The following is an 11,875-nucleotide window of genomic DNA, read 5'->3' as shown; positions in this document are numbered from 1 at the left end:
TTAGAAGTCTTCATATAGTATGAAAATTAGAAGTCTTCATATATATGTTTAGCATATACTTGGCAATTGGTATGGTAGATTATCTGTCACTAAAGTGTGAACTGCATCGTATTTGTATATGGATATGGATAGTCAAAAGTCAAAACCACTAATAAGTTGTAAATAGCCATGATTTTCACAAAATTGTCTTATCCATGGCACGTGTTGTGACTATAAAAATGAAAACCAGGTATTAGTCAAGGCTCGTCTATGCAGGCAATGCAGGTCACTATCACCTTCTCCATGTTGCTATGATGAATGAAATTGCTCTAATCAGTAATCCTAATTTCATGAAAAAGTTTTAAGTTGTTTTGCTTGCATTTACATCTTATAAAAACTAGTCTAGTAATATACTTAATGCCTAACAAAGAATTTCATTGCAGTGAATTCATTATGACCTGGTGATGGTGGATTGGTGGTAAACCCTTCCATTCCTCAGCCTCAGAAGTACCACGATTTCGCTGACAAACGCACTTTCTTCGGTATTATTTTTATTTTCTACAATTCAACTTCACACCAACTTAATAAATTGAATGTCACCTTAACTAACTATATGGCCTGTTCAAATTTGCATCATGCATTGTCATACCTCTAATGGCTTATTTGTTGCCTCCAACCTACACTCATTCATCGTTTTGGCTCTTGGCTTCAGGTTTGGAATTCTGATGTAATAGTACAATCAATACTCGTTTACAAATATCATCTTCCAATTTTAATCTTTTGCATGATTTTATCCTCTAGCTATGGCTCAAGAGAGCACGGACAGGGCATATTGTGAGTGGTCACACGCTTATGCACTTGTCTGCTGCAATGGTTCCTGTCATCACAACATTCATGCTTGCAAAGAGGAGGCCTTTGCATGTATGTAACACTCAAATCCTTCATGTATAATGTTCAACGAATTTGAATTATGTATTGTACTTCCTTCTTTGATTGCTAAATATCTGATATGATCATCATTTTCATCATCTGAATTGCTATTTGCTAATTAATATTGAGTATAATAATTTGATTAATATGGCTGTGGCCATATGCAGGCAAAATCTGTTTAACGCATGCAGCATTTCCTGGACGATGTGGAGCGAAGCCATATTTTCTCTCTTGCAGAACTATAGCAACTAATAAAAGTTCATAGTAACATATTTATTAATGGAACCAATAAGTAAAGGATGATGCTAACATCCATGATAATGTAAATTATAACTGTTGCTTTGTTTCCTTCTTGTTGCCAAGATGACTTTTGCACCAATTTTTTATTATTTAGTGATTTATGGATTGATAGCTAGCTAGCCTCAACCACCTAAACCAGCAATGCATTTCATACTCATATGGTAGCTGGACCTAAATGAAGAAAAAAAAATGGCAGAAAAGGAGAAAAATAGAGTTCAATAATATTCACTTAAATTTAATGATGATTGTTATGTACTTTGAGCCTTCAGGTGCTATATTATTCCTCATCCTACACTACACCTTGCAACATTCAAATTCAAACAACCCCAGAGCAAATTCACCTCCAAAAATAGAACATTTGGACTACACAAAACTCAAACTCAACTATTGTAATCAATCAAGTTAACTTAATCTTAAATCTCAAGGATAGCCATTATTTACATGAAGCAGGATCAGCTTGCTTGCAATCAACATCCTTTAACAAGTTATCATCCAATTCCGGCAAAGAAAATGACTTTGATCTTACATGAATCTTGCTCCTGTGAGGATGGGGTGACTCGGTGACTGAAGAAGGTAGCAACATGCGAGGTGGTGGATTACTACCTCTGCGCTCTGCAATGGAGGGTATAGACCCTTTCAATGGCAAAAAGAAGGTGGACCCTCCGGATGTTTGATCAGCCAAAAACACATCACCCTTCTTGTGAAACAGAGAGGAACTGTCCAATACAGAAGCATCTTTGGCATAAATAGTTTCGGTTGAATCCATGCTAGAAGTAGAAGGTGATGGCTGCTGAGAAGACAAATTTGTTGAGGAAGGTGAAAATGTAAATGAACTTGCATAATCAGAACTGGAGGGCGAGAGCGTTGGTGACTTGGAACTGCTGCTCGTGAAACAAGGAAGATAATCTGATGATGTTGGCAATGATGAATCCACATCCGTAATGGGAACAAAATGATCCAACACTTCAACATAACCTTTTTCCCTGCCTGAGCAATCATTGGGATCAACATTAACAGCAAAATCTTCCATGACAAGAGCAGCTTCTTCATTAGTAGAGTTCCTTTTGGATGAAGTGAACAATCCTTTGATGAAACCGCTGGCGAGTTTCCGGCGCAGTCTCCCCCAACCGCTTTCTCTGGCTGGAAGGCAGGTCTCTGAGCCTGCATTAGACACAGAGAAAGGTGGAACAACCCCACCAGCAAGTGCCTTTTGGAAAATCTCATAATCCAAATCATATTCATCAAGCTTCCTAGGACGAACAGCTTCCAAGCTTGTGTCCTCCTTCTCCTGCTGGTCACAATCAGCAGAGGCAAGAGCAATCCAAAACTCCGGTGGCTCGTCATACTCATGGATGGTAAGAACAGGAGCCGTAGCCCTCTCATAGCGAACAACCTGAGATGCGGCGCCTCTTGCATTAGAAGACATAACCGAATTGCAGTTGTTGCCTGTCCAAACATAAATAGCAGAAGGAACATGCACAATGAAAGCACCACGAGAATCAAGGGCCTGTGCAGAGGGGTGGTTGACAATCTTAGGAACCAAATGAAGAGGATCATAAGGTGAATGAGGAGCCATTCTATACATCCGAAGAATGGAATTAGGACTAGCGGGAGTAGCATGTACCCGTTTCTGACACTGCAATAACTGACACGCAAAACCCATGTTAGGATTGGTCACACCCCTCGCATTCTTCACGTACTGAAACGCATCCTCGAAGCTCTGCCCTTCCCTCCACATCAGATACGCGATCACCAGAGAGGTCGATCTCGAAACCCCTTGGCAGCAGTGAACCAACACGCGCCCGCCTTGCTCCCTAACCTCCTCAAAGTAATCGAAAACATCGTACAGGATGCTGGTGATGTCTTCTGTGGGACTGTCCTGCAACCACAGAGTCTTGTAAACAAAATCGCGCTTGAAATATTCAGGGCAAACGAAGCCAACACAGTTGAGCACGTGAGTGATGCCGTTCTGCCTCAGCAGCTCATGGTTCTTGGCCACCGTGTCACTCCCGAGGTACACGTGCTCCGCAATCCGAGAACACTCTTTGTCGTAGAAGGCCAGCTTCTCCCTCTTCAACTGGAACTCCGATGATGACCCCACCACAGACACAGACCCTCTTGGAGTCTCCGGGAGTGGCCACACGCCGAGATCGTCAGATCCGGCGCTCGGCCACTCCTCCGCGCCGCGCCTTCTGATGGCCAGAGGCTGAAGCGGCGGCAGCAGCGATCTCGGCTTGTTTCCCGACGGCGGCGGCCTTGGGGTAGCCGGAGAGCGATCACTCCAGGAAGCTGAGCGGGAATATGGCATACGAGGAGCGGCGGGAGCGGCAGAGCGGTCGGCGGTACCGTCTTGACCAAGCATGTTAGAATCTGAGTAATGAAAAAGAAATGAAGTTTAGTAGAAAGCCATAAAAGCGTAAATGTTGGTGGATGTTACGGTAGCTAGCTTAGTTAAGCTGACTAAAACCCTTGACCGTGTCAAAGGCTTCGGCAGAGGAAAATTCAAGAGTGTGACGTGTGGTGGATCTGAAGAGAGGTTGCTTTAAATGGTTGGAACTTGCAAGCTGAGAAAAAGGAAAGAATACCGAAACCTTAGCGGCACTGGCAACACACAAGAGCAGCAGGATAGACGCCTCCTCCTCGTCTACCACTTTGACCACACCATACCTTCTTTATTTTTTCGACTTTCTTTTAACTTGTTAAATACATACATACACTCCTCAAATTATTACGAATACAACTTTTTTATTTTTTAGAACAAAAAGTATATCCATATTCCGTCCTAACAATCTTAGGTTTCTTTTTTATTTTTTTAGGTAAATCCTTAAATTTGGTTTGACGACCAATGACCAAAATTTGCATTCACTAACGTTTTTCCTGGTCAATCATAATAAAGGAGAATACGTTACATTCAAATAAGTTTATGGATTATATCTGATGCGTCCCCCACATCCTCGGTCGCCCCGAAATACTCGGCACACAAATATCAGAGGCCGACGTCACGTTAAACAAGCTCGGAACAGAAGCAGATAAGCTCGGCCTCCTCCATTCGAATAAAAAGACACGTGCGTCATAAAACTCGGCCCCGCATCAGCCGTCTGAAAATCCCGGCACGTAATCTGGACCGAAACAGCATCACTCAGCTAAGAATAGGAAACGTGCTCAACTAGTTTGTAGCACCAAAACAGAATATCCCAACCAACCTATAAACTAGGACCTATCCACTAACGGGCAGATAACAACTTCTATAAAACCTAGTCAAAATAATCAGCTAGGTCTCAGGTTCTACCACTCTCATTCTTCTACTCTTTACTCTTAACTCTCTCATTGAGAATCATTACTGACTTGAGCGTCGGAGTATCTTGTGCAGGTATTCCCGCCGCGGTGTTCGTTCCAGGCCGACGTATAGCTCTCCCTCTCCGACAGACGCTTGCTCGGAATCGCTAAGCTCGGCCACCCTGTACCAGGACGAATCACTTGGCGCCCACCGTGGGGCCCGGAGTACATCTGACCCCCTTCTTTCCTTTGTTTAGTCTCTTACTTTGTTTTGCAGGATTCCCGATCCTCAGACATGGCTGACAAGGAAAACCCACAACTCTCACAGGATGACCTCCTAGCTCAGATCGCTGAGCTCCAGGCGGAGGTACGGAGGATAGCCGAGCTCTCAACACAAAACAATGGAGAGAACTCGAAAGGCTCGGCTCAAAGCGCGGCGGACCCTCTAAACATCGTCCCGCCGAAAGAGAAGCTCACCCTCGACAACCCTTTCTCTGAAGAGATCACAAATTACCAGATGCCGAAGAACTTCACACTGCCTACCGCGCTAGAACCCTACAAGGGGTTCGGCGACCCTCGAGCCCATGTGAAGAAATTCCAGTCAATGATGTTCTTCAACGGACCTAACAACGAGCCTGTCTTATGCCGAGCATTCCCTACCTACTTAGATGGTGCAGCGTTACTTTGGTTTTCTAAACTTTCTGCAGGTTCGATTTCTTCCTTCGAAGATCTCGCCAGATCATTCATTGACTATTTTGCTGCATCAAGAATCTACGTGCATGGATCGGACTACCTCGGCACCATCAAACAAGGTCTGCACGAAAGCCTGAAAGACTACATGACCAGATTCGCAGACGCCACTATTGAGATCCAAGACCTAGACCCGGCCGTTCACCTGCACGCCCTTAAGGCCGGCCTTAGGCCTGGCAAATTTCGGGAGACCATTGCCATAACAAAATCGAAGACCCTGGAGGAATTCCGAGAAAGGGCGGCAGGTTAAATGGAGATCGAAGAACTCCGAGAGGCCCAAAAATCAGACAAACAACCGCATCGGAGGAGCGAAGAAAGAACTTTCAGATCGCCAGGTAACAAAGACATTAAGAAACCTTCTAAGCCCGAGTCAAAATACAACACATACACCAGATTCAATACCAGGAGAGAAAACATCATCAGAGAGATCCTCAACGCCAAAATCATAAGGCCACCAGCCCGAGCAGGAAACTATCAGGATCAAAGGTTCGTGGACAAGACAAAGCACTGCGCTTTCCACCGGAAGTTCGGTCATACTACGGATGACTGCATTATGGCGAAGGACCTCCTGGAAAGACTAGCACGCCAGGGGCTCCTAGACAAATATATCGAGACCCGGAAGGGCAGAGGAGGAAACTCGAACAGGATAGAACATAAGCAAGCAACGGCAGATGACAAAAAAGAGGAGACGACTCCAGATCCACCAAGAGGAGTCATCAACCACATATCTGGGGGATTCGCTGGCGGAGGAGAAACAAGCTCGGCCAGGAAGCGAAGTTATAGAACAATGCTAGCAATCGAAGGAACCATACAACCAAAGAAGGACAAAGAACCAGACGTCACAATATCATTCAACCAATCAGACTTCAAGTCGGCAAGTCCTAACCTCGACGATCCCGTGGTAATTTCAATCCAGGCCGGGAAATTGTTGGTAAGAAAAACATTACTAGATCCAGGTAGTAGCGCTGATGTTTTATTTTACTCTACTTTTACAAAAATGAAACTATCAGAAAAATTGATACAACCCTCCTCCGGAGAGCTAATTGGGTTCTCTGGAGAGAGAGTCCCTATCATGGGACACATATGGCTAAAGACCACAATGGGAGAAATCCCTATGTCGAAGTCCATTGATATTCAATACCTAATAGTAAACTGTTACAGCCCTTATAATATTATACTCGGGAGACCCGCCCTGAATATATTTAGGGCAGTGGTATCCACATTACACTTGTGTGTCAAGTTTCCAGTGCAGGAAAACAAGATCGCTACGGTGTACGCCGACCATCAAGAAGCTCGGCAATGCTATAACGCTGGTCTAAAACCAGTACAAACAAAACAAGAAGCTCGGCCCCAGGTTCAAGCAATCCACACGTCTGCCAACACAGCAACACTAGCCGATCTTGACCCAAGGGAAGACATCGGCGAAAGACCTCGGCCAATGGACAATCTTCAACAAATAACACTGACATCAGATGACAAACAATGCACATATGTTGGAAAAGCCTTAGAAGGGGAAGACCGAGCAAAACTCATTCACATACTGCGTCAGAACGCCGACCTTTTTGCTTGGACGCCAGATGACATGCCTGGAATCAACCCAGAGGTCATCTGCCACAAGCTAGCAATCGACAGAACAGTCCGACCAGTCGCACAGAAGAAAAGAAACCTCGGAGAAGAGAAAAAACAGGCAGCACTCGAAGAAACCCAGAAGCTCCTCAATGCAGGTTTCATCAGAGAGATTCGCTTCACCACATGGTTGTCCAACGTGGTAATGGTAAGGAAAAGCTCAGGTAAATGGCGCATGTGCGTCGACTTTACAAACTTAAATAAAGCTTGCCCTAAAGATGCATATCCGTTGCCTTGCATTGATAAATTAGTTGATAATGCCTCTGGTTTCAAAGCTCTGAGTTTTATGGATGCATACTCTGGCTATAACCAGATCTTAATGCACCCAGAAGACCAAAGCAAAACAGCTTTTATAACAGAACACGGGAACTTTTGTTACAAGGTAATGCCCTTTGGCCTAAAGAATGCAGGTGCGACATATCAAAGACTAATGGACAAAGTATTCCAGCAGCAGATAGGCCGCAATATGGAGGTCTATGTAGACGACATGGTAGCAAAAACACCTATGCAGGGGTCACACTGTGACGACTTAGCAGAAATCTTCAGACAACTCCGAGCATATAACATGAGACTCAATCCAGACAAATGTGCGTTCGGAGTACAAGGAGGGAAGTTCCTAGGATTCATGTTAACATCCCGTGGCATCGAGGCCAACCCAGAAAAATGCAAGGCCGTACTGAACATGACAAGCCCAAAAACAATAAAGGAAGTCCAGCAACTTGCAGGACGAATAGCTGCCCTATCACGTTTCCTACCTGCAGTGGCAAACCGATCATACCACTTTTTCCAGACATTCTCTAAAGGAAGGAAGTTCAACTGGACAGACGAATGCGAAAAGGCTTTCGCTGAACTTAAGCAACATTTGACATCACCACCAATCCTCCAAAAACCAGAGACAGGTAGCCCACTGTACTTATATCTATCAGTATCTAACCATGCTATAAGCTCGGTCTTAGTAACAGAAACAGGAAGAAAGCAAAATCCAGTATACTTCATCAGTAGGGTGCTACAGCCAACTGAAACAAGGTACCCAAAGATAGAACAACTGGCGCTAGCACTAATTACCACAGCAAGAAGACTACGACACTATTTTCAGAGCCACACCATCATAGTACGAACAGACCAACCGCTAAGGCAGATATTAACCAGACCAGAGCTCGCCGGCAGATTGATAAAATGGTCGGTCGAGCTCTCCGAGTTCGACATCCAGTACGAATCAAGGAAAACACTAAAGTCACAGGTGCTAGCCGACTTTATATCAGAGATGACTAATGACACACATAATGCAGAAGTCAGGTGGAGCGTACATGTAGACGGAGCATCAAACAAAGAAGGCAGTGGAGCTGGGATACTACTCAAGGAAGGAAACAGAGTAGTGGCCGAGCAATCACTGCAGTTCTGCTTCAACGCAAGCAATAATCAGGCGGAGTACGAGGCCCTACTCGCTGGACTAAAGCTCGCCCTACAACTACAAATACCTCGGATAACAGCCTACTGCGACTCTTCATTAGTGGTACATCAAATAAAGGGCGAATTCCAGGTAAAAGATCCTTTGTTAGAAAAATATTGGCTCGTAACAAAGGATCTAATTTCAAAATTTAAAGAATTTGATATTATCCATGTAAACCGAGAACAAAACACCAGGGCCGATGTGCTATCTAAGTTAGCCACAACTCGGCAAGCCGAAAACACATCGGCACTGTCCCAGCTAACACTTGACAAACCAAGTTTTGAGCAGGATACAATTTTGAGTATTACACAGGTCCCAGATTGGCGAACACCTTTTCTCAATTTTATAAACACAGGCACTGTACCAAATAACGAACCAAACTTGCCGCTCTTCCGAAGAAAAGCAAGCTTCTATACAGTGCTCGGAAACACCCTATACAGGCGAGGACATTCACAACCACTACTCAAATGCATCAGCAAAGAGGAAGCCGAGAAGGTTTTAGCCGAAACGCATGAAGGAGTTTGTGGCAACCACATCGGCGGCCGGGCATTAGCAGCAAAGATCTTGCGAACAGGTTACTATTGGCCGACGATAAAACGGGACTGCATCACAAAAGTCAAAGCATGTGACAATTGTCAAAAGCACGCCACCCTCTCTGAGACCCCAGCCGAGGAGCTCCATACCATAGAGGTAAGCTGGCCTTTCGATAGGTGGGGATTGGATATCCTCGGACCCTTTCCGAAAGCGCCAGGCCAGGTAAAGTTCCTCTTAGTGTCAATTGACTATTTCTCTAAGTGGATAGAAGCACAACCACTAGCACACATAACAGCAGAAAAAGTGCGATCTTTTCTATGGAAAAATATTATATGCAGATTCGGTATCCCAAGAGAAATAGTCTCAGATAACGGAAGACAATTCACAGACCATAAGCTCGCCACTTTTCTGAGAAATTTTAACATTAAACATCACTTCAGCTCAGTAGAGCACCCACAAACTAACGGACAAGTTGAATCAGCTAACAGAATTATCTTGCAGGGACTAAAGAAAAAGCTCGGCGACGCTAAAGGAGAGTGGGCCGACCTTATCCCAGAAATCCTATGGGGTTACAACACCAGCATTCAATCTGCAACAGGGGAAACTCCCTTCAAATTGGTATATGGCGCAGAGGCGCTCATTCCAGTAGAGGTCAGCATCCCCACGATAAGGACCGACCTCTACAATCAACCAAACAATCAACAAGCTCGCTTAGCCGAATTGGATCTCGCAGAAGAAGAAAGAGACATCTCCGCCATAAAACAGCGAGCCAGAAAACGATACCTAGAGCAAAGACATCACAAAAGAGTAGTTCACAGGTTTTTCAACAATGGAGATCTCGTACTCAGACGCACAGAAGACGCTCGGAAGCCCTCATCACATGGCAAATTAGCGGCAAACTGGGAAGGGCCCTTCCGAGTCCTTCAAAACCTTGGAAAGGGGGCTTACAAATTAGAAACTCTTGGAGGAGAACAACTTCCCGGAACATGGAACGTCTCCTCTCTAAGGAAATATCAGTCATGACAGAATATGTATAATAGCGAATGATGGTACTCTTTTTCCCTCCGAAGGTTTTTTCCCAAAACACATGGGTTTTACTCGGAAAGGGTTTTAACGAGGCCAGACGCAACAAATCATTGTAACCATACAACTCATGTATAATCAAAACAATTCTCATTTTGACAGTTATCATACACTTCAAGTCAGTAAGGCACTTCATATTATCCGAGCATAATCCTCGGAATCCTATCACCACAAGCCGAGCTTATTCCTCGGCTAACATCCAACACAAAAACAAGTCAACAGACGAACAAACAAAATCCGAGCTTCATACTCGGAAACCTACAAACACATACCGAGTATAAATACTCGGACAAATGCAAACTAACATTTCTTACGATAGTTTCTACCATACATTTCAACAAACAAAATAAATTCGAGCTATATACTCGGAGAACGACACCTCTAACACAAAACTCGAAGGAAGACAAATGAAAAACACAAACAAAGTTATTTCGAAGCGAATCCTCTGAGGGATCATCAAAACAACAAAGCCTTTACGATCTCAATCTACGAATCAAACAAAGAGTAGCGTCAAAACAAACAGCCATTTTTCACATAGCAGCATACCACTATCTTAACAAAATGTACATAACACATTAATCAACAAAGGGCTGTAATTTTAAACCGAGCTATATACTCGGATCCCAAAATGTCATTGTCGAAACATTAGGAGAAAAGTTCAAAATACAAAACAGCAACAAGCTGCAAAGATGCTACAAGCACCAACAAAAGACAAACACTAGCAAACTACTCTATCTTGTCACCTATGCTAGATCCCTCACTATCACTTCCAGCAACATCTTCATCCTCCATAAGTTCCCCATTAACAACAACCTTCATAACATCAAGCTTTGAAGGATCAGCCTCGGGATACAGAACCTTGACCTGAGAAACAGCGCGGTCAAACCCCTGAGCAAAAGCCTCATAAACCCCACGTTCCAACTCTTTGATCCGAGCAGCCAACCGATCAACCTCAGACTTTGAATTCTTCAAAGAAGCCTCATGCAGTTTTCGCTCCTCAGCAAATTCAAGCTCCCGCTTCTCGATAGAGGAAGACAGCTCAACAATTTTATCATCCTTCTTCTGGATAATTTGAGACAGCTCCTCCAGATGCGTCGCTTCCTTTTTCTCCCGCTCTAAAGCGAGCTCCTGAGACCGACCAATGGCAACGACCCGAGCACCAATAACCTAGAAAAAACACAAATCAATAAACAAACAACAAAAAGAAACACTCAGCAAACACAAAGTCATACCTGAAGAAATCGGCTGACACCAGCACGGCCCACCTCATCAATCATTTTCATATCATCAGGAAAACAGCAAAGTTCATCAGCCATAACACCGAAAGGATAGAGCTTCGCCCATAGAGATCGGCCGTGCTCATTCTCGTCATACCCGTGAAGTCTCTTCTGCGACTCATAAGCAGACTCAACCTCCTGAAGTATCAACGATGATTCCCCTTTACCCTCCAAAACCTCGGCAAGACTACCCTTAGGTTGACCTCTTTTCCGTTTAGACCTCGGCCCGGGACCATATTGGGCTACTACAGCAGCAGGTCCTTTCCCCACATTAGAGGAAACTTCTTTCTCGCTCTTTTTTCGCTGATTGAAGAAAGACTTCAACCCGGCAGTGGTGATGGCAGGAGCTTTCTCGGCTACAAGTTAACAACAAATTAAGTGAAGACACAAACAGAATGGGCAAGTACACAAAACAAACATAACAAAACACACATTACCTATATGATTATAAACTGCTTGCCTATTGGTATCCCAGTTCAACATCTCAGCAACTGACAATAAACCCTTCGGGCCCAGAGATTTAAACAAAAAATCCATAATAATATCATCATCCGGCAACCTATCATCTACATCTAAGGCCTGGTAAGGCTCGGCACTCCAGAACAGGGGAAATCTCTCAACCAAATGTTCATTCAGGTAGAAAGGAAAATCCTCGGGAACACTTCTAACC

At 44.1% G+C, this 11,875-nt stretch overlaps 1 protein-coding gene and 1 long non-coding RNA gene across 4 annotated transcripts; one reads left to right on the top strand and one right to left on the bottom strand.

Annotated features, from left to right (window-relative positions):
- The first annotated feature begins 386 nt into the window (after window positions 1-386).
- LOC110270434 (uncharacterized) lies at window positions 387-1,207 on the top strand. 2 transcript variants are annotated; one of them, XR_015907446.1, is made up of 3 exons: window positions 387-521; window positions 781-900; window positions 1,077-1,207. It is a non-coding gene; the product is annotated as an uncharacterized LOC110270434 (long non-coding RNA). The 2 variants fall into 2 exon arrangements; XR_015907447.1 differs by having other exon boundaries at window positions 781-924; window positions 1,077-1,095.
- A 203-nt stretch (window positions 1,208-1,410) lies between these two features.
- Window positions 1,411-4,113, bottom strand: LOC107631700 (protein-tyrosine-phosphatase MKP1). 2 transcript variants are annotated; one of them, XM_016335225.3, is made up of 2 exons: window positions 3,801-4,113; window positions 1,411-3,579 (listed from the first exon to the last, which is right to left on the bottom strand). In XM_016335225.3, exon 2 carries the CDS (start codon window positions 3,569-3,571, stop codon window positions 1,643-1,645), a length of 1,929 nt encoding a protein of 642 aa, XP_016190711.2. In that variant the 5' UTR covers window positions 3,572-3,579; window positions 3,801-4,113; the 3' UTR covers window positions 1,411-1,642. The 2 variants fall into 2 exon arrangements, with proteins under 2 accessions (XP_016190711.2, XP_088365308.1); XM_088509182.1 differs by having other exon boundaries at window positions 3,795-3,926.
- Between the last annotated feature and the right edge of the window lie 7,762 nt (window positions 4,114-11,875).

The sequence above is a fragment of the Arachis ipaensis genome, chromosome B3 (assembly GCF_059453495.1).
Source record: "Arachis ipaensis isolate K30076 ecotype BB chromosome B3, ASM5945349v1, whole genome shotgun sequence".
NCBI lineage: Eukaryota > Viridiplantae > Streptophyta > Magnoliopsida > Fabales > Fabaceae > Arachis > Arachis ipaensis.
This window is presented reverse-complemented; position numbering and strand designations above follow the sequence as displayed.